Consider the following 22,398-nt stretch of genomic DNA (forward strand, 5'->3'; position numbering starts at 1 on the left):
GTTCCCAGAGGGATCTAGACACCCAGGTCTGCACCACGTGGCTGTGGCGGGGAAGCCCAGGATGGGGCCCGGCCAGGCTCCTGCTGAGAGGTGAGGGCCTGGTTGCGGGCACATCTGTGGGGGCAGGATCCAGGAGCTGTATGGAAGGTGTGGCTTCAGCTGGCCAGTCAGCAGTGGTACCGAGCACTGACTGTGTCCTGAGCTCTGCAGTCCCTGATGGGGATTTAAGGGTGAACATGATCCTTGGACCACTGGGAATGAAATGCAGTGGGATGAGGATGAGACACTAGACAGTATGGCCTTTCAAGTGGAGGATGCTTGAGTCTCACAGCGTAAGGGTCAGCCATGCAAAAAAGGGGAAAAGAAGTGGGGAGAGATGGTGGAGTGCAGTGGCTCATGCCTGTAATCCCAGCACTTTGGAAAGCCGAGGCAGGCGGATCACTTGAGGTCAGGAGTTTGAGACCAGCCTGGCCATGATGGTGAAAATACAAAAATCAGCCAGGCATGGTGGCATGTGCCTGTAATCCCAGCTACTTGGGAGGCTGAGGCAGGAGAATCATTTGAACCCGGAAGGCAGAAGTTGCAGTGAGCTGAGATTATGCTACTGCTCTCCAGCCTGGGCAACAGATTGAGACTCTGTCTCAAAAAAAACAAAAAAACAAAAAAGGCCTCTGTGAGGCAGGATGAGTGCAGAAAGGCAGTTAAGATGCTGTTGTAAAAGATGGTGGGCTACTGAGTCAAATGCAATGCCACAAATCTGGTATTCAGAGGTTCCTAAAGGTCATTTGGAGGGGTTTTGTGGCAGAGACCACGCTGGGTTGAACCCAGTGCATGAATAATTAGACATGTCTGCCAAGGACACAGGAATGCAAGGACAAGGATGCCGTGCATTTGTCCTACCTGGGGTAGAGGCTGGAGGAAGGGGAACTGGGGAATGACGGGTGGAGAGATCCAGGGCTTGGGGCAGGAGTGAGTGGTTGGGATGGGGAGCTGAGCAGGAAGATAGTTGGGGAGGGGACTGGCAGAGGCCTGGAGGTAAGGGCATGGAGGAGGTTGCCACCTGGATTGAGCCCTTAGATGCAGGCTTCAAAAATAAAATTGAGACCGGGCATTGTGTCTCATGCCTGTAATCTCAGTACTTTGGGAAACTGAGGTGTGCAATCTCAGTACTTTGGGAAGCCAAGGCGGGAGAACTGCTTGAGCCCAGAAGTCCAAGACCAGCCTGGGCAATATAGTGAGACCCCATCTCTACAAAAAATTAAAAATTAAAATAAATAAAATTTGAGAGATCTCCTGATAAAGTCCAGAGTTTGCTTTACTTGAAGAGTTGACTGCTGGCCTCATGGGACCTGTGTGTACTACACTGAGTCACAGCTGGGTGGAGTCCACCTGTCCTGGCCAGTGCGCAAGGCTCCTGGAAGTCAAAGTCCCCTGAAATCCACTTCCTCCTGGCCCCTGGGGACCTTTGTGTGGTTTTGATCCCCCTGGGTTGCGGAATAGATGTTTGCATGGCAGGCAGATGTAACCCCTTGTTTCTACTCTGTGGACTTAATGATTTTGGGAGCACTGTGTTGAGGTGGATTTCGAGGCATGGTCCTCAGCAGTTGGAGGGCAAGGGTTCCAGGACACAGTGATGGAACCTGGGGTCCATGGTCATCCAGTCATGGAGGGGCTGTGGAGGATGGGAATTGGCAAGGGTGTTTGTCTAGTGGCCTTCAGGTCTCCAACCCAGGAGTGTAGGCCAGGGGCATCCTAAGGCTGCCCGCCCCTTAGGTGACCAGGTGGACAGGGAGAACTCCTCGCGGCAGATGGCACTTTTCCTCTCGGCGCTGCTGGGCCACAGCTCTGCCGTGCAGCTCCTGTTGGCCTTTGGTGCCAACCCCAACCAGTGACTGGCCAGCCAGTGATGCCCCCCCATCCCAGGGACCCAAGCTTGAGCCCCAGAGAACCTGAGAGCCAGGGCTCTCTTCCCCTGAGGCATCTCTCCCTCATGATGCCTCTTCCATTTCCTGGTGACCCTCCTGTCCCCCCAGGGACCCTCCTTGTTCTCTCAGTTAACCTTTTCTCATTACCCAGTGACTGTTCCCATTCTCCCAGTGCCTTCCTGCTCCCAGTGATCCTTACTCCCTAATGACCCCATCATGTCCTCACGTGACCCCTCCCATCCTCATATTCACCTCCCATGACACGGTGATTCCTCCCACCCCCAGGGCCCCCATCCTGCCCCTTTTTGTCCCTGTTCGGTCCCTTCCCTAACTGACTTCCACCCATGTTGTTCTGCTCTAGCCGCTGCCTGAATGGCAACACCCCCATGCACGCAGGCGCCTCCTCCGGTGACGGTACCCCTGCGGCAGGCAGGGGGTGACTTGCAACTGCATGACCAGCGGGGTCGTGCACCACGAGACTGGGCTGAGCAGGGTGAGGCCAAGCAGAACTGGGAGGTGAGCAGTGGCCCTGGTGGGAGTGAGGGATCAGGGCCGGTGGCCATCGGGCCTCACCCCACGTGCACTCCTCCAGTTGCTGGAGCTGTTGCAGCTCTGCCGGTCCCACATATCAGCGTTAGTGCATGACGGTGAGTTGCCACCCATGGCATCTCTGGACCAGTTGCAGGCCAGATTTGGGAACAGCCCGCCTGGCTCCCTGTCCTCCCTGAGGCTGATGCAGGCCGACAGGTAATCGTCCACATCCTGAAGCCCACCCACCCGCCATTCCCAGCCACCCCAGACTTACCCTCAGCCTGCCCCCAACCCAGGACACTGAGGCTAGCGCAGATCAGGAGAGCCTCCCAAGTCCCGGCCTTGGGCTTTGGTCAGGTAAGCAGGAGTGGCTGTGGGAGTGGGAACCACCCTTATCTTCTTCGTGCCTTGTGGTCCCGCCTGTCCCCAGCTGAGTAGCCTGTGGCCACCGGTGCTGGTAACAGGCATCCCCCTCGCGAACTTCAAGGAGCTGCTGGCAGCCCAGGGAGAGCCCGACCACACCTATAAGAGCAGCTCCCACACCCTCATGGCCAAGTGAGAGCCCTGCTGTGCCCTTGCCAGCTCTCCTGCTCCCCTCCCGGGGAAAGCCCCCTCGTCTCAGGCCTGTACTGCCCCACCCCCACTCTCCAGCCTCCTGTGAATGGGCCACACCGTGACCGTGCAGCAGCTGAAAGCCCCTAGAACCCAGACAGATGTGCTGCTGGCTGACCTTCACCACTGTAGGTACCAGTGCCAGCCCCCAGCCCAGCCTCCTGTTGGCCCTCCCATGGAAGACAAGGGTGTGTGACAGTAACCATGGCCAGAGTCTTCACGTCTGGGCCAGCACCCGGCATGGAGCCCTCCTGCTGGGGCGATCCCCCCCCCACTGGAAAGTGGGTGGGTACCAGTTCTGTGCACAGTGCCCTGTAAGCCTGAGAGGAGGTGGGGGTGGGGAGGGGCACTGTGAGTGACATAGGAGCTGGGTGCTGGCCCTACCACTGCTGGGCTGTGTGACCTGGGGTCTGTTTTCCTCTGGTGGCAGGTGCAGGTCCCTGTCCAGCAGCTGTCGGCTCACTAGGCCCCTTGGGCTCCACAGGCGGCAGAAGGGCTACCCCTGGGGAGGCCCAGGCCCAGGGTTTCCCCAGCCCCCTGAACTGTACCCATGGCTGCCACTTGAGCTGATCTATGGTGACATGCCCACCACCACCTCAGACCTCTACAGCTTCTGCATCCTGGTCCAGGAGGTCTTCACTGGGTGCCTCATGGAGGCACCCTCCCGCTTGGGTCCCTAACTGTGCTTCCTGGCAGGAGAGCTGCCCTGGGCTGGGAGAGGGGGACCTGAGGTGAAGGCCAAGCTGGAGGCAGGGGAGAGCCTGGCCCTGGACCCCCGGGTGCCGGCACTGTGCCAGGTTCGAGCTGGGCTAGGCCTAGCACCTGCTGACTGCTGGGGCAGCCTGCAGAGTACCTGATACCTACTGCGGGAGGCCATGGCCCAAGTACAGGACAGGTCAGCAGGGGGTGGGTAGTGGCCATGGGACCCCAGGCAGGCCCGTGTCCCCATACCCAGCCTCCGGTCCACAGGATGTGGCTCCTGAGGTGAGCTCCCCGATGGAGTGCCCCTGTGATGTCCCCAGGCCCCATCCCATTCCAGGTAGGAGCCAGGACAGGGCTGTGGGGGACCAAGGGAGCTGTGGGACACCTGGGCAACCCATGCCAGCTCTCTGCCATCCCTCTCTGCAGGCCCCAGAGACTCCTGAGGTCACAGGCCACAGCAGGGTGCAGCCTGGAGCTTGGGCAGCAGCTTGACTCTAGGCAGCAGCTCTGGGCCCAGCTCAGGCCCCAGCCCTGGGTCTGGCCACAGCTCCACAGCCCGGGTCAGCCTGCACTGCTGCCTGGAGCCCAGCCCAACAGTACAGATACCCCCAGAGCCTTGCACGACTGTCCCATTGCTAACCCGTGACTACCTCTGCCCGCCCTCCAGTAGTCACCAACCCCAAGTTCTCTGCCTCTCCTTTGACCAGGGAACTTTAGGGTCACCCAACTGTCCCCTCACTCACCTGTGACCCTTAACCAACCCTGCTTCCCCCAGGGCCCTTCCCTGCACTCCACCTCCAGCCTCCAGGACTCAGCCTCCCTACTGGGGACCCAGAGCTCTATGGAGCAGTTTGAGGAAGCTCTCAGCCAAGATTCCAGCCCTGCAGGGGCTGCTGTGGCACACACACAGGGTTACTCTGCTGGAGCGCCAGCCCTATGAGCCCATCCCCAGCCTGCTGACCCACAGGGAGGCTTCCCACACGTTGGGAGGCTGCTGGAAGGCCACGAGGGCAGGCTAAGCAGAGGACCCCGAGCCCAGTCTTGCCCCATCCGCCCTCCCAGGCCCGCTGGAGCGCCATGGCTACCAGGTGGCAGCTCCAGCCTTCTCTCCTGCAGGCATCTGCTACTGAGCTGACTGGAGAAGGTCTCTTCTCCAGCCTGGAGAAGTGAGACCTGAGGCCTTCGATGGGAGGACCCTGGGTAACCCTAGGTCTACCTGTGCCCCACTGCTTCCCAGGGTGGACCTGCTGGAGGAGATCATAGCAGAGCTGCAAAAAGGATGTCAGCTTGGAGAAAAGCCCAGCCTGAGCCCCACTCCTGACCTAGACTCCCAGGGTGCCCATGGTTCCCTCTCTGCAGATAGCACCTCTCAGAGGCTCCCAGGAGTAACTCTTGCCTTGGTGCCTCCCCAGAAGGAAATAGAATGATAGAGCGCCCCCTCTGTCTGTCTTCACTCACTGAGTTTGGCCCCAGCACGACTTCAGCAGCCACATTTTCACGATTTTATTCATTAATGTTGTCAGATGGTTTAGTGGGGCATGTGGGGAAGGAAGGGTAGGAGTTGTCCCCCCATCCCTGTGCACAGGTCAGGACATGCTGGGGGCTCCTGGAGGGAGAGGAGGATGGGGTCAGCCTAGCCCCCCCCACCCCAGATGTGTGCAAGGGCCCCCAGGATGGAGGGGGGGATGGGCGGACCCTTCAGTCCAGGGTAGGGAAGCTGGGATTACAGGTGAGGGACCCACATCAGGAGCAAGTTACAAAGTTAGAAACCTGGGGTAGTGGTCAGGGCTCAAGAAAATACAAAACAAGGGATTTGGTTGAGCCAAGATTCAGTAGGGGTGAAGGGAAGGAAGGACGGCCCCTCCCAGCTGGTGCTCAGCAGTAGCTTCGGGTCTGGCCCTCAGAGTGGAGGGACCAGCTGGGAGTGGGGTAAGGGGGTGGGGGACCAGCCCCCTCCCCTCTTTGCCCTCCATTTCTGTACAAGGACCCTCGGTGGAGCTCGCCCCCCCTTCCGTAGGCTGGCGGGGCTGCCCTGTAGAGCAGGAGAGGCTCAGGGGGGCCCCAGGGACCCGGCACCCTATGAGGGGTACGGGGGCCCCAGGGTGCCCGTTGTTTCTGGGGAAGGCGGGGGACTGGGGGACCGGGATCTGAACGGCTTCGGGGGTGGGCAGGAGGGGAAGAGGAGGAGGAAGAGGCAGGTGAGGGACCTCTGGGCCCTAGGGCTAGGTTGACGTAGAGGGGCTCAGGCGGTGTGGGGCGCCGAGCAGGGTGCTGGGGGGCTGAGTAGCCAAGGTGGTCAGGGGGAAAGCAGGAGGGGGCTGGCGGGTAGCTGAGCAGGAAGTCGGGGGACCTGTGGAGTGGGGGTGATTGGCCAAGCATGCCGTAGGAGGCATTGAGCCTGTCGGGGGGCATGGAGCGAAAGGGACTCCAGGAGTGGGTGGGGCCAGAATAGGGGGACCCCTCACCTGCCCCGATCTCATAGTACAGGTTCTCTCCCCTGTCGAGTGGTGCAGGGGGGCCCAGGGAGCTCCTCCAGACCGGGGCTGGGGAACTGGGCTGGAAGGATGGGGGGCCCAGGGGGTACAAGCCTGGCTTGGGGACCCCGAGGAAGGGTGGCAGGCACTCCCTGGGGGCTGGGGAGAAGAAGCCGGGGGTAGGAACCTGTGAGGGGACAGAACATGGGGACTGGGCTGCTGCCTCTGGCGCATCCCTGCCCCCTCCACCTGCCCTGAGCTGGGCACTGACCTGGGCAGGGCCTCGGAGTCCCCTCCTTGAGGTCCCCATGGGCCGCTGGCTCCTCAGCAGGCTCCCATCACTTTGTTGCCTTGGTAAGTAGGGTGGGGGTCCCGGGACCCAGACACTTGGGTGGGCTAGGGAGTTGGGAGGTGGCCCACTCCCTGAGGTCCCCGGGGGCTCCCCACCCACCTCCAGAGACAGCGACCGGCGGAAGGGGGATTGGGGAGCAGGTGGGGTGCCCCCACACTCCTGCTGGCTCTGTTGCTCGGCCACCTGCTGAGCCCGCTCAGCCAGGGCCAGGGCCATGAGGCGCGCTGGGTTCTTGGGGGGCGGGGGTGGGGCACCCCCAGGGCGCAGGAGAGACAGGGGAGGGGGTGGCAATGGTGACTCCATATCAGGACCTATATAAATGAATGGAGAGGGGTTCAGCTGGGGCCAGGCCCTCAGGGTCAGTGACAGCAGGCGGGGACAGGGGTGGGGTAGGCCGAGCAGGACTCACCGAGTGGGCCCTGGGCTCCCCGGAGCTTGCTGCACATCTCCTGCTGGCAGGCGTCAGTCAGCGGGGCCTCCGCTCCACGCAGCAGCAGGGGTATGAGATGGGGGCGCAGGCTCCGGCCAGGGCTGAGAGCTGGTGTTGGGGTGGCTGAGGCAGGTGCTCCCCCAGCCCCCAGCAGTTCTAGGACGGCGGGTGGCACTGATACAGCCAGGGGCTCTGAGATGTCCAGGGCAGCGGGCGAGGCAGGGCTAGTGGGCCCTCGGGGCGAGATGGCCTGGGGGGTCACCCTGGGTGGGAAGGCAGAGGCAGGGGCGGGGGGTGCTGGGCTGGCGGGAGGTGCGGGATCCCCTGGGGTGGGGCTGCTGCAGCGGAAGGTTAAGGGATCAAAGTCCAGCCCCCGGAGTCCCTCCAGGCAGCGGGGTGGGCTGAAGTCCAGCTCATCACCATCATCTAGCCAGGCTGAGGTACGGTGTGAGGGGGACCCAGAGAGTGCCCCCAGCCCAGCTGCTGAGGACTCAGAGGATGAAGAGGAGGACTCCGAGGAGGAGGACTCAGAGGAGGAGGACGAGGACAGGCTCTCGCAGGAGCCAGCAGGTGCTGGGCCCACGGGGAAAGCGTCGCTGCTGGAGTGGGGTCGCCGCAGCCTGTGCAGCCTCTGGAGGCCTGGAGGGGTGGAGTCAGTGAGACCATCCCTGAGAACAGGGCGCACAGCCCCACAGAAAGCTGGGGAAAGGACATGAAGAGGCACCTCCCCAGAGTGCCACAGTAGCTGTGAAGCCAGGAAGAGCTGTTCAGATTCACGGTGGAGACCATGAAGAGGACACTTCTGGCCCAAAGCACGAAGGTCCTGTGGCTGCCCCACAGGCTGTGGGCACGAGACCAACAGATTCACACACAGCTGCTGAGCCGGCAGGACAGTGCCTGTGCTCCTGGGTACATGGGAGGGCAGCACCGCAGGAGTGTGAGGACAGCGCGGTGGTTCAGAAGAGCCCCCAGAGGCGTGGCCGGGTGGGATGGATAAGCAGCCCCTGGCAGAGGCCGGAGAGCGGCACCCAGCAGCCCGGCAGGCTGTGAGGTAGCGATGGGGAAAAAGCCAAGCGCAGTGCCCCTTTCTTATGACGCCCTTTAAATAAAGTTTCCAAAATGACTAGAACTGAGCAGTAGGATCCTTCCACACACACCTGTGTATGATCAAACCCGGAAAGCAAGGGCAGGGTAGTCTGCAAATGGAGAGGATGCCTCCAGTAGGGAGGAACTCGAAGGGGAGAAGGGATGGAGCTGCTTTAGTTCTAGGCTGGTGGGTTCACGGGTGTCTATAATATTATTTAAAAATGTTCAACAGGAATAATAAAGCCTTTTTAAAGGGCCTGTCGTGGACCAGTAAGTTAAGTTCGGTGTGTGATGAACCAAAGGTGATACTGTATCCAACTCATTGTACATAAAAGCCAGGTTAAATTTTTCAAAAGCCCCAGGACCCCCAAATGTGAAGTACAAACTTTGGAGGCCAAACCAGGGCCCCAATTCCTCCTGGCTCCACTTGGGCGCAGGTAGTGCCCCCCCACCTCCCTCCTTGCTCACCAGCCCCGCTGGCCTGCGATGACAGAGACTCCTCGCTCTTGGCAGATCTTAGTGTGACGGTGTCGGGTCTGCTGCCTGCAGGAGACGAAGAGGTAGGAGGGCACTCCAGCGACCACTGCTGCCCACCAGCCCATGGCCCAGCCTCTCACCTGAAGGCTGCGGTGGGGCGCGGGTGCCCCCCAGCCAGGGCAGGGGCTTCTTTCGAGGGACACTGGGGCCCCGGCCCAGTGCAAAGAACGTCTTCCAGCTGCTGCCCCCTGGCTTCCGCGGCTTCTCCCCTCTCTCCCCTTTCCTCCTGCGGTTTGGGGGAGAAATGGCAGGTCGTCTGAGGAACCAGGCCTCCACCTGCCCCTCACCACCCCCGGCATCCCACTCACCTTTCCGCAGGTGAGGCGGGAGTCTTGGGAGTTGTGGGCTCTGTGGGCATCCCCAGCCGGCCCTGCGTGCGCGCCTGGGCTTCCTCCAGCGTCAGCAGGCGGGTGGAGGGGCAGCTGCCCGCGAGGGACTTGGGCCTGGGGAGCAGGCAGCGGCCTGGGGAGTGTGGAAAGGGGGCACCTGTCAGCTCTGGGGCCGCCCAAGGCCACGGGCAAAGCCAAGCGCCACAGCCCAAGCCCCGGCCCCGCAGCATGCCCACCCGGGCTGGCAAGGCAGGGGGCCGGGGCGGATCAGGAGGGAGCGGGCGGGCAGCAGGCAGGTGGGAGGAGGGCGGGGCAGGACCAGCTGATGAGGAGGCAGCTCCCGGCAGCCAGCGAGGGCAGCGGCTCTGGCTTCAGTTACCTCGGGCCAGAGGGCCCTCCGACGAGCAGAGTCCTGACTGGGCTGGGGTCCGGGGCAGGGCGGGGAGTCTGGGCGGGGCCGGGGCGGGGTCAAGTCTGGGGACCTCCCACCTCCTCCCAGGTGGACCCATGGCCCCAAGCGCCCCCAGGAGCTACAAGGGGTGAAGGAAGAGCGGCGTCCGGGCCAAGAGGTGGGAATCCTGAGCGGAGGAGCTGAAATGAGAAGGAGGGGGGGCGCGGGGAGGGAGAGGCCGGGGCGGGGTCCTCAAGGAGCCGGGAGGGAGGCCCAGCTTCAGTGGGGTGGGGATGGGACTGGGAGCCCCCCTGCCCTCCCTCTGCAGCCCTGACCGTGGTGGGCAGTAGCCAGGACCTCAGGGGTGGGAGGGCATACCTGCAGGGTCCAGGCCAGCGGAGGTGAAGGTGTCGCTGAACAGGACGTCCACGTGGGTGAGCAGAAACTCCACCACCACCGACTGCACCCGAACTTCCCGGAACGCCGCGGCGCCACCCATTCCCACCGACTCCAGCTCCATGGACCTGGATGGGAAGAGCGGGAGGGAGACCGGGTGCCTTGAGCCCAGTCAGCAGGTTCTGGCAGGGCAATGTGGGGAGCCAGTGGAGACAGTGACTGTCTATTCAATACCTCTGATCTTCTCAAACTGATCACACCTCCCTAGGCTCTCAACCTTCCCCCAGACCCGCCCCTCCTGCCTTCCCCACCTCAGTCAGTGTGGTTCTTCCTGTGGCTCAGTCTGTCACCCCCTCCACTGCCCCGTCTGGCCCAGCCTCTGTCTTCCCCAGCCTGGACATCCCAGAGCCTCCTTCCTGGCCTCCTGCTACGGTCCCCACCTGCAGCCAGAGGGATCCTGGGACCACCTGAGTCCCATCAGGGCCTACCTGGCTCAGAGCCCTGCCCTGGCTGCACCTCGCTCCAGGCAAGATCAAAGTCCTCACTGTGACCCATGACCTGTGAGTCACCCCTCTGTCTGGTCCCTGTCACCTCTCTCACCTCATCATCTCCTCTCCTTCAACCCCTCACTCACTCAGCTCCAGCCACACCGGCCTCCCTGTGACTCCAACGCACCAGGCCCTGGCCCAGGCCCAGATGTCTGTACCTCCCGTTCCCTCAACCTGGCGCTCCCGAGATGTGCCCCCGGGGCCCTCCCTCATCCTCTGCAGTTCTTGACTCAGATGTTGCCTTCTTAGTGCAGTCTTCCTCACCCACTTTATTCAAAACTGTGCACTCTCTTCTCTGTATCCCTGGCCTTTCTCATTTATTTTTTTCCATACATCATATGCCCGCCCTCTGACATATCACCTGTTTTACTTGATTATGTATCTGTGCCCCCAGGAGAATGTGAACTCCTGCAGGGCAGAGATCATGCCTGTCTCGTTCACCATCAAGTCCTCCAGACTTATTCTGCTGCTGGCCACAGAAGACCTGCCAAAGCCTCCCTTGCCACCCTCACTAAAAACCTCACACTGCCCTGATCCTGCACACTGCCCTTCCCTCCTCCTCTCTCCTCCTCAGCACTCATCACCATCAGACTTTACTCTGTATTTTCCTGTTGATGTTCATCGTCCATCTCCTCCATGAGAGCATGAGTCCCAGAAGGACAGGGCCGTGCTCAGTGCTGTGTCCCCAGTGCTGGGGATGGGGCCAGGTCCATGGAAGGTATTTGATAGACATGTATTCAATGAATAAACAAAAGAAAAGCTGGGTGGGTTCCTGGGGTGGTTTTGGGGAAGGACCTGAAGGGTGGGCAGGCGAGCAAGCAGCTCACCGTAGCAGGTTGGGTGCCCAGACAATGGCCAGGTTGCGGGCATGCATGCTGGTGTTAGCACTGTGTCTCGCCATGCGGGCCAGGTGCCTCAGCAGGTACTCCAGGGTCCTAGGGGTGGGAGCAGAGGGGGACACCTGAGCCTCAACCCCCTTGGAATCCCACCAAGTCCCACCCCACCCCTCCTGGTTTACCTGTAATGTGGCGGGGGCAGCTGCTGGATGACATCGTGTACCCGCACCAGACGCTCCTCCTCACCAGGCACTGACATGGCCTCCTGAGATGGTGGGTGGGTGTGATGAGGATTGGGTCAGAGGCGTCCCGGCCCCCTCCGTCCCGCCAGCTCCCTTACTCACACTGAATTTCCCATAGAGCTGGTAGGTGAGCAGAGGGTTTGGAAGTTCTCGGAAGTAGAGCTTGCAGAGGGAGGACACGCTGTGGATGTCCTGCAGGAAGGCGGGGCCAGACAGCTCTGGAATTCTCTCGCTGTCAAACTCATGCCTGAGACCACCGTGTCAAGGAGGAGGAAGATCCAGGTCAGAGGGGCTCGCTCGCCTGGCTGTGCTCCCCCTGCCCCTACCCCCAAGTGCCCGCAGGTGGATGGAACCCTCTTCCCCAGGTCCTACACTGGGCTCTTCAAAGTTCTTACTGAACTCCCCAGCAAGCCTGTGTGGCAAAAGAGAAGGGTGCAGCATTTACAGAGGAGGATGCTGAGGCTCAGGCAGAGGTGCCTCTGCCTGCAGCTACCCAAGACTGACTGACTCCAGAGCGTGAGCAGCTCCTACCAAGCAGCCGCCATTCTCCTGGCTGTAAGAGGGCACTGGAAAATGTGGACAAAATCCCAGCACCCCGCTGCTCCCAATTCTCTGGTGGGGCCCCACTGCCTGTGGTAAAGTCTCCCACCCACTGCCACCTCCTGCCTCCCTCTTGGCACCCCCGCAGGCTTTAAGCACTCCTCTCTCAGCCTCCTGCAGGCCAACATCTCGCCTGCCTCCTCCCCACTTCTAGACCCCACCCTGGCTCAGAGCCCTCCTGCGGTTCCCCTTCACTTATAGTACAAATCAAAACCCTAACATGAAGGCTTTGCCTGCACTGGCATGGGGACTCCTTGGCCATGGCCTCCTGTCGCTGTTCCCTTTGCCCCGCTGCTCCCTCTGCATGGCCTGCCCTTCCCCCTCCTCCAGGCCCTCGAATGAGGTGGCTCTGCCTTTGCCATCCAAAACTGCAGGCCTTCCTCCTGGCTCCTCATCGCCATCCTCCTACCCCAATCTGTTTTCCTCCACAGTACCTGTCATCTTCTGGTGAACTCTATCCCTCCCCTGTTTGTCTCTTCCTCTAGCCTGTGGGTCCTGTGAGGGCAGGCGTTTCTGGCTGTCTCACTCACTGCTGTGTCCCCAGTGCCTAGAACAGTGCCTGGCATGTGGCAGGTGCTGGGTGAAGACAGAGTCCTCGCTTAGATTGTGAACTCTACTCTCAAGAGGGCTGTCCCTGACCCCAGCCTTGATCCTGCAACTCCTGACTCCTGGTAACTGTGTCCCCAGCATGCGGCCTGGGGCTGGAGTGGAGGTGCTGGTGCCTGTGGAAGGACAAGGTTGGCTAAGGGCCCTCACCGAAGCCTCTGGATGTTGGAAGACACGCCTGAAAGCCGGTAGATCCCATCCACCACCCCGTGGGCCTCAATGAACTCAGAGCAGCAGCGCAGCACCTGGGGCACTGGGAGAAAGCAAGGTCAGGGCTGGGTGGGCTGCAGCTCTGGTGTGACGGGTAGGGTGGGTGGGCCCAGGCCTCACCATCCTGGCCTGAGTTGCTGAGGTGTTCGCCAAGATCGCAGCCAAACACCCTCTGTCGCAGGATTCCCCGTTGCCGCAGCCGCTGCCGAGAAGGGCGGGAGCGCATGAAGGTGCGGAGCAGGCCGGCCAGCTTCCCACGAGGCCGCGGCACAGCTGTCGGGGCAAAGGGCAAAGGCAGGCCTTGTGGGGTCAGCACGGCCAGGGGCCTGGCGGGGCAGGGGCAGGGATCTGGCAGCCTGTTTCTATTACCTGAGGTCAGAGATGAGATACCCTGGGGAGCCGGGATGCCACATGGGGGGCCATCGGCATCTGCTGGGCAAACAATGGGGTGGAAGGGATGAGTGGGAGGCAAAAGACACAGGAGGCCCCACCCTTCCCCACCCCTCCTCACCCCTCCTGTCTGTCCACGGCACTTACCTGCCTTCAGGCCCGGACCTGGTCGCTCCGTGAAGAGTTCCACACACTCACTGGGGAAGAACCCAACCTGAGGAAGGTCAGGGTCAGTGGCTGGGCCACCCCAGTTGGCAGGTGCCCTAGCCCCACCTGTCCGCACCCAGCTGGACTCACCTGGAAGCCTCGCTTGCCCCGCCACCAGCTCCGATCCTCCGTGGGTGGCATGTCGATCACCGAGACAATGTCTCCCACCTGGGAGGGGGCAGGCGGGAGGAGAAGGGTCAGAAGGAGCAGGGGGTGTGGGGAGCCCAGCTGCAGTCTGCTTCTCCACAGCCTCACCTCAAAGGACAGCTCATCTGGTGCCTGGGCCGTGTACCGTTTGATCACGTGGGCGGCCGCCACCGCAGGGATATTGAGTGATGCCTCCTCACTGAGGAGCAGTCGCCGGCCGTGATTGTCCAGCTGAAATGGAGGTGGGATGTGGCAAGGACAGGTCAGGAGACGGTGTTAGTACAGGCATACCAAGCTCCTCCGAGCCCGGCAAGGCCACTGCCTGTCCCCCGCCAAGAGCCCCTGTCACACAGAGCTATTGGTCAAACACCTAAATTCCTGTTTGTAGGGATGCAGCCCTGGCACCCTCTGGGGGTGGGGAAACCTCTAAGACAAACCCCTTTATTTCCCCTCACATGTCCCAGGATTCTCCCACCCAAAGGCTTCCCCACCTGAAGGCTTCCCCATCCACCTCTGCGCCTTCATCCTCCACAGCAGATACTGCATGGTTGCCATCTAAAAACCCTCTGTGCTGGGCGTGGTGGCACATGCCTGTAATCCCAGCACTTTGGGGGGACGAGGCTAGAGAATCGCTTGAACCCAGGAGTTTAAGACCAGTCTGGTCAACAAAGCAACACTCTGTCTCTACAAAACATTTTTCTAAAAAAAATTAGCCAGAGTCCAGGCACAGTGGCTCATGCCTATAATCCCAACACTTTAGGAGGCTGAGGTGGGCAGATCACCTGAGGTCGAGAGTTCGAGACCAGTCTGACCAACATGGAGAAACCCCATCTCTACTAAAAATACAAAATTAGCCAGGCGTGGTGGCACATGCCTGTAATCCCAGCTACTCAGGAGGCTGAGGCAGGAGAATCACTTGAACCTGGGAGGCAGAGGTTGCGGTGAGCGAGATCGTGCCACTGCACTCCAGCCTGGGCAACAAAAGTGAAACTCTGTCTCAAAAACAAAAGAAAAAAAAAACCTTCTGGTTTAAGCCACTTATAGCCAGGTGTTCTGTGAGTTACAGCCCAACCCATTTCTAACTGATATACATTTAAATCCTTGTATCCTCACAGCCGAACACCTGCTAACACACACGTGCACACACACACTCATACACATTCTCTCACAGGCATGCGCCCACACAGACACTAAAATATCAATGCCTCCTCCACTCTAGCTCCTTTCTTTTCTATGCCCACACATACTCCCAGGCTGGTTCTCGCCCCTCAGACACCCCCTCACCCACTCTGAACTCCAAGCCCCCTGCCCAGGCCCACCTCCATCCAGGTGAGCACAGGCCCGCAGTTGAGGTTACTGTCCACCAGTCCTGACAGGGTCTCCAGGTACTGCAGTAGCAGTGGCACCAGCATCTAGGGGCAGGTTGTCAGGGTGGGCCTCTGTGAGTGGACGTGAGAGAGCCCACTGCCCTCCCACACTGCCCTAGCTTGCCTCTGGGCTGAAGTTCATCCTGAACGCATGGGTGCTGCTCAGCTGTTAGGTACTGAGATATGGGCATATGAATGAATAAGTAGGCTGGGCCAAGCTCTTGAGTGCCCTGGTTGGTATGACCATGGTGACCCTCCCATGGGACCCCCTGGAACTCCCCATGATCCTAAAACTTAGTGAAGCTAAATGTAGCAGAAGCCTACTACATTTCTAAGGTTTCTCCATTCATTCAGATTGGTTGGGACTTGGGCCATACCAGTATTTAAATATTTTTCTATCCTGCTGCCTTGATGATTTCACACACCGTGGATGAGGACACACTCACGAGGCAGGGGCTGAGATAACAAGCAGGTTACCTGGGCAGCCCTGGCACCCTCGGGGGGTGGGGGAAGCTCCGGAAGGCAGGAGAACCTCCGGTCAAATATGCATCGGTGGAGGTGGGCATCCAGGGAGCGAAAGTCATCGTAACTCCGGAGAACTGGCCAGGAACGGCCCTGTGGGAGCAGAGGGACAGAAGGGAGCAGGGGCCCCATGACACCGAGCTGAGGACTACCGCGGCCAGTCTCCCAGGCTAGATGAGAGGCGGGGTGGCCTCACCTGACAGGTCACCTGCACCCCGAACACCAGCTCATTCTCTCCAGAGAGGCTGGGCCCTTCACGGTCTGGAGACAGCAGGAGCTGCAGAGGGAGAGCAAGGCCCAGGTGGACTTTTGTCCCATTTCCTGACCTCCCCAGGATGGCACTCTCTAGGGATGGGTTTGTGTCCCCTTTCTGGACCTCCCCGAGGACAGGACCTGGTGATGTGCTGGTCCCTGGCACAGAGCAGATACCTAACAAAAGTTGTTGTTCAATGAATAAAAGAACAAATGGATGAATGAATGAGCAGCTCTCCCCATCTGCTGTGGCTCCTGCAACTTTTGCTATTGACTGCTCAGACGCATACAGCAGCCAGTCACAGGGACAGGTTTCAGAAGCACAGCAGCTGATATCATTGCAAGGTTGCGTAGGATATTGTCTTCCCTCCTGGGTGCAAATGCAAAGCCCCCGTACCTGAATGTGGCCAAAGTCGACGTTCTCGTAGTGGAAATGGGCGCAGTCAGCCAGCCGCGGAAAGGGGCCTCGAGGAGCTGAGAGCCTGGGAGACAGGGGATGCGTCACCAGTGGCTCCTTGAGCCTCCCCAGCTCCTAGCTGAGCCCTTTCCTGCCTCACCCTCACCTCTTCCCAGGCTTCCCCTTCACACTGGGCCCCCCAGCGGTGGGTAGGGGCTGCACCGAGCCCTCCCCTGGGCCATCCAGGCTGTCAGTGCTGCGTGCCTGTAGAGCAGAGAGAAGAATCAGAGGCCCCCAGAGATGGGAGCAAAGAGACAAGGAGAGCATTGTTATCTGGCAGCACAGGGCCCAGAGCCCCGGGCGCTCCACACACCGCCCTGAGCATGAAGCAGGAGGGCAGGTCGGGGGAGGTTAGGGCTGGGCTGAGGACAGGACTGCTTCTTCGTGTGTGGTCTGGGGTGGTGGACTGGAGAAGCAGGGGCCAGACGTGAGGCAGGGCAACAGGACGGAGAGCATGCTGGTCCCATCTCTCCCTGCTGAAAACCCTTCCATAGCCCCTGCAGAGTACAGTGACCTCCTACCACTGTCTGGACAATCACGGCTCCCATCTCATCAGCCTTCCTGCTTCCAGCCTCTCCCTCCTGCCAGCTTTTCCGCAACAGCCTGGATCGTTTTCAGAAAACACAAATCTAGCTGTTTCTCCATAGATCCTGGGCCTTCAATGACTCCCTGTTGTCTTCAAGATGAAGTCTGAATTCTCTGGTCTGATAATTGAGACTTCCCTGAGCTGATTTCTGTTTACCTCTCCAGTCCCATCTCTTTCCATTCCCCCGCTCGCAGAGCTCTTGAACTTCTAAGAGTCCAAAACAAGCACCCTCTTCTCATTTCCTTCTAGGCCTTTGCAAAGGCTGTTCCCTCAACCTGGAACACTTGCCCCACCTTTCCCTGGGGTACATTCATCCTCACTCCCACCCCTTAGGTCCCAACTCACATGTGCCCTCCTCCAGGAAGTTCTCCCTGACCCTTCAGGCTGTGCCTGGCATCTCTTCTGGGCTCTCTCCATCCCCTGAAGTTCCCCCATCCCTGGTTCCATGCCTCGACCTGAGCTTCTCCCTTCACAGCTCTGATCACTCTGAGATGGCACTGGTGGTGACAAGTTCATCTCTCTCATTGGACTATATCTGGCCTCCCAGAAGGAGGGCCCCAGACTGAGCTCTCCAGCATGCAGCCGGGCATGGAGTTGATGTTCAGACAGGATTGTTCCTGATTATTTTCTGGGTTCCCAGTGCCAGCCCAGTCGCGCAGCAGGGGCTGGGTAAAATCTGATGAATAAATTAACCAGCTGCCAGACAGATTCACCAGACTGGGCTGTAGCATCTCCCTCCTCCATGTCCCTGCAACCCTGAGTCACCCTAAGGGTCTCACCCTCAGAGTCTGTCCCCCTCCAGCCCATGAGGTTCCCCAAGGCAGGATGGGAGCTGACTCTCTCTGTGCCTGGTGCATGGAGCCTGCACAGAGGCGGTCTCAGTGAATGTCTGCTAAGTGAGGGAATGAATGGATGAATGAGCGGGAGCAGCATGGTGAGAGAGGGAGATGGTGGGGGAGGGGGATGAGGACAAGGAGATGGAGCAGACCCGAGGATCAAGGGAGGTAGAGTGCTGGCCTGTTGGGGTGGAGTAAGGAGGGAGTGGCTGGAGAGACGAGGCAAAGGCTCAGACTGATGCTGGGCAGGGGGGATTGAGAGGAACCAGGATGGGGTGAAAATGAGGGAGAAGGAGAAGAAAAGGGTCAGGCTGGGGATGGGGGCTGGGGAAAGACCCAGGAGCCTCAGGAGGCCTCTTCGGGGGCCACTAGGGTAGCGCGGGTCCCTTCCTGGACCAGTGCCGCCTCCTCCCAGCCCGGGCCCTAGGTCCCTGTCACCCCACCTAGGGCGCGGAAGAAGGGGATGTGCGCTGAGGGGGCGGGGTCGAGGTACGGGCTGGGACCCGGGATGGGGCCGCAGGACTGGAGGGACCACGGCTGAAGCACAGGCCGCGGGCTCGGGCGGGGCCGGGGGCGGGGCGCGCGGGGCGGGGCTGCGCACGGACAGACTGACACGCGGACGGACAGGCTGACGGCCGCGTGGGACCCTCACCACCATGGTCGCGTAGCCTCCTCAGGCCCCGGCCGCGCTCGACCCCTCGCTCGCCGTTCTCGTCGCCCCTGCCGCCGCCATGGCGACACAAAGGGGAGGGCGCGAGCCGCGCGCGGGCGGCTGCAGACCCCGCCCCTAACGGCTGCCCGTGGCTCCGGCGCGCGCCCCACGGGGGCGGGGGGCAGCGGGAACGCGGCGCTGCTTCTCATTGGCTCCGCCCTTGGCCCTAGGTCGATGCCCCGCCCACCCGGCGGCTTCTCATTGGCTTCACGTTGGGCTCCGCCCCGGCTCTATATTTATTCTGTCCCCCCCCCCCCCCGAAGTTTGACAGCGCCACGCCCATGGCTGCTTTTCATTGGCTGTCATCGCCCTCCTGAGACATGCCCCCAGGTTCTTTATGCTTTGCTTCCGACACTTCCAACACCAAGCAACAGACCCTCCCCTTCGTCCACTCCCAGTGGCCATTCTTTTTATTTTTATTTTTTTTAAGAGAAAGGGTCTCGCTTTGTCGCCCAGGCTGGAGCGCAGTCCTGCAATCGTGGCTTACTGCAGCCTCAACCTCCTGGGCTCAAGCGATACCTCCCAAATAGCTGGGAATACAGGCGCGCGCCACCACGCCTGGCTAATTTTTTTAGACATAGGGGTCTCACTATGTTACCCAGGATGGTCTTGATCTCTGGGGCTCAACAGATCCTCCCGCCTCAGCCTCCATTCAAAGCGCTGGAATGACAGGCGTGAGCCACTACGCCAGCCCCTGATATTCCTTTTTTTTTTTTTTTTTTTTTTTTTGAGACGGAGTCTTGCTCTGTCGCCCAGGCTGGAGTGCAGTTGTGAAACCTCAGCTTACTGCAAGCTCCGCCTCCCGGGTTCAAGCTCCGCCTCCCGGGTTCACACCGTTCTCCTGCCTCAGCCTCCTGAGTAGCTGGGACTACTGGCGCCTGCCACCATGCCCGGCTTTTGTGTATGTGTGTGTGTGTGTGTGTGTGTGTGTGTGTATTTTTAGTAGAGACGGGGTTTCACCGTGTTAGCCAGGATAGTCTCTATCTTCCGACCTCGTGATCTGCCCGTCTCGGCCTCCCAAAGTGCTGGGATTACAGGCTTGAGCCACCGCGCCCGGCCGGATTCCCCCACGGCCTCGGAGCAGTGCCCCGTTCCTCAGGCAGCTTTTCAAAGTCCCAGTCCCAAGTCTCACCTTTTCAGTCCTGATCCCGACCCCGCTCACATAATGCCGAGGATGCTCCGCCCATGGACGTTTCTCATTGCCTCATACACCTTGCCTGGGACATAACCCAAGGCTTTCTGTGACTTGGCCTCCCCTGCACACTGAACATTTTCTTGTTTCCCCTTCTACTGCTTATTATGGGCCAATCTCCAGCCTTGAGGTTTTTTTTTCCTAGGAAAACGTTTAGGGGGAAATGTCAGAGCATACTTATGCCCCCCATAAAGCAATCCCAATAGACCTGCTACTACTGAGCAAGCCCAGATAACACTGTAATAACACCCTTCACAAGAGGGTCTCTCCTTGGTCATGCCCTCGACAAGATTCTCACCTCAGAGGGTCTTGGTCTGTTCATTCATTCATTCATTCATTCACTCAAACTCTCATCAATTTGTAGATACACCAATAACCAAACCAGAAGAAAACACGCTGCCCACATTGGAGCTCAAAAGCTACTGGGAGAAGACAATGAACAAAATTAACATTAAAAAATACATAGAATATTAGGCCAGGCATGGTGGCTCACGTCCCAGCACTTTGGGAGGCCGAGGTGGGCAGATCACTTGAGGTTAGGAGTTTAACACCAGCCTGGCCAGCATGGAGAAACCCCATCTCTACTAAAAATACGAAAATTAAAATTAGCCAGGTGTGGTGGCATGTGCCTGTAATCCCAGTTATTGGGGAGGCTGAGACAGGAGAATTGTTTGAACCCAGGTGGCCGAGGTTGCAGTGAGCCGAGATTTTGCCACTGCACTCCAGCCTGGGAGACAGAGCAAGACCCTGTCTGGAAAAAAAAAAAAAAAAAAAAGAAGAATATTAGAAGGTGATTCATTTTATGGAGAATAATTAAGCAAGGGCTGGTGAAAGGGAGTGCTGAGGGAGGGGTGAATGTGCAGTTACTTATGTACTAAATTTGCTGACCTCACTCCCATCACAGGGATTTCCCACACGATATTACCTCTGTCTGGAGTGTTTCCCTATCAACCCCTGCAGTGATTTTTTTTTTAATTTTTTAATTTTCTGGGTACAAAATAGGTATATTTAGGTATATATATTGAGAGGGTACATGAGATGTTTTGATACCGGCATGTAATGTGTAATAATCACATCATGGAGAATGGGGTCCTGCAGTGATTTTAAAACAGCTGCAAATTCTCTGACACTCTTCTTATCAAGATGCGGAGTCTATGACTGCTTTCTATGAATCTGGGTGGGACTGGGATAGCTTCAACCAATAGAAAACAGTGGAAGTGACACAGTGATTTCTAAGGCTATGCGATGAAAGGCAATGCAGCTTCTTGACCAATGTTCTTGTCCACTGGAATGAGCTATAGAACCACGGTGCATCATATGCGAAGTGTGACTATGCTGAAGCAGCCATGCTTTGAGGAAGCCCAAACCAATGGAGCTATGTATAGGCATTACAGTCAATAGTCCCAGTCAGACTGGGAGAAGACCATGCAAGAAGTTCCCGAGGATTCCACTCCACAGCCATCAAGTCTATCAAGTCACCTTTGAGTCTTTCCAGGTGAATCCCCAGACATCATGGAGCAGACAAAAATTGATCCCAACTGAGCCCTGTCCAAACCTCTAACTCCCAGAATCCATGAGCATAATAAAATAATTGTTTTATGCCACTAAGTTTTGGGAGTGGTTATCCAATAAGAGTAATTAGAACAGCCCTTTGTTAACTAGATAATTTCTATCAGCTTAAGTGTAAGTTGCTCAGGAATGCTTCTAGACTCCATCAGTGAGCCAGCTAGATCACGTTCTGCTACTGTAACATCTTTCATTTCTCCTTATATCTCAACAGCTATTTTTCTTGTGGATTACACTGTTTGTTTGTTTGTTTTTGAGATGGAGTCTCACTTTGTTGCCCAGGCTGGAGTGCAGTGGCACCATCTCAGCTCACTGCAGCCTCTGCCTCCGGGGTTCAAGCAATTCTCCTGCCTCAGCCTCCCAAGTACCTGGGACTACAGGCACCTGCCACCACGCCTGGCTAATTTTTAGTACAGACAGAGTTTTACTATATGGCCCAGCCTGGTCTCTAACTCCTGACCTCAAGTGATCTGCTCGCCTCGGCCTCCCAAAGTGGTGGGATTACAGGCATGTGCCACTGTGCCCACTCTGATTTCATTTAAATGTATGGTTTGCTTAGAAAGATTAGAAACCGGCTGGGTGTGGTGGCTCACACCTGTAATCCCAGCACTTTGGGAGGCCGTGGCAGGTGGATCATGAGGTCAGGAGTTTGAGACCAGCCAGACCAACATGGTGAAACCGTCTCTACTAAAAATACAAAAAAAAAAAAAAAAAAAAAAATTAGCCATGCATGGTGGCATGCACCTGTAATCTCAGCTACTTGGGAAGCTGAGGCAGGAGAATCACTTAAACCCGGGAGGCAGAGGTTGCAGTGAGCTGAGTTTGCACCACTGCACTCCAGTCTGGGTGACAGAGCAAGACTCCATCTCAAAAAAAAAAAAAAAAAAAAGAAAGGTTGGAAACAAGTATTTACCATGTCTGTGACACACAGAAGTTGCTAGATATCCATCTTATCCCTCTATTTTATAAATGCAGATATCAAAACAACCCCAATCATATATTCTCCATCATTTTATTATGAAAAGTTTCTAATATACAGCAAAGTTGAAAAATTTTACAGTGGACACCACTTAGATCCACCACTTAGATCCTACCATGAATATTTTGCTATATTTGCTTTATCCGATATCTATCTATTACCCTATTTATCCATCAACCCAACTCATCTCTGGATGCATTTCAAAATAAATTGCCAACATTGGTAAATAGTTCCCTAAATATCTCAGTGTACATACTTTTTTTCTCTTTTCTTTTTTTTTAAAGACAGGGTCTAGTTCTGTAGCCCAGGCTGGAGGGCAGTGGCATGATCTTAGTTCACTACAATACAGCCTTGAACTCCTGGGCTCAAAGTAAACCT

The 22,398-nt window shown here is 58.1% G+C and overlaps 1 protein-coding gene across 1 annotated transcript; it reads right to left on the bottom strand.

Annotated features, from left to right (window-relative positions):
• Window positions 1-5,258: 5,258 nt before the first annotated feature.
• On the bottom strand, window positions 5,259-18,369 carry ARHGAP33 (Rho GTPase activating protein 33). The gene is made up of 22 exons (XM_023197009.2): window positions 18,224-18,369; window positions 16,256-16,353; window positions 16,090-16,174; window positions 15,637-15,717; window positions 15,396-15,533; window positions 14,871-14,963; window positions 13,660-13,782; window positions 13,495-13,572; window positions 13,345-13,411; window positions 13,177-13,236; window positions 12,928-13,080; window positions 12,748-12,850; window positions 11,494-11,638; window positions 11,332-11,414; window positions 11,141-11,248; window positions 9,748-9,893; window positions 8,958-9,111; window positions 8,730-8,875; window positions 8,581-8,655; window positions 7,006-7,665; window positions 6,516-6,907; window positions 5,259-6,431 (listed from the first exon to the last, which is right to left on the bottom strand). The coding sequence occupies exons 1-22, from the start codon at window positions 18,227-18,229 to the stop codon at window positions 5,646-5,648; spliced, it is 3,780 nt and encodes a 1,259-aa protein (XP_023052777.1). The 5' UTR covers window positions 18,230-18,369; the 3' UTR covers window positions 5,259-5,645.
• Between the last annotated feature and the right edge of the window lie 4,029 nt (window positions 18,370-22,398).

The sequence above is a fragment of the Piliocolobus tephrosceles genome, chromosome 21 (genome assembly GCF_002776525.5).
Source record: "Piliocolobus tephrosceles isolate RC106 chromosome 21, ASM277652v3, whole genome shotgun sequence".
NCBI classification, from domain to species: Eukaryota; Metazoa; Chordata; class Mammalia; order Primates; family Cercopithecidae; genus Piliocolobus; species Piliocolobus tephrosceles.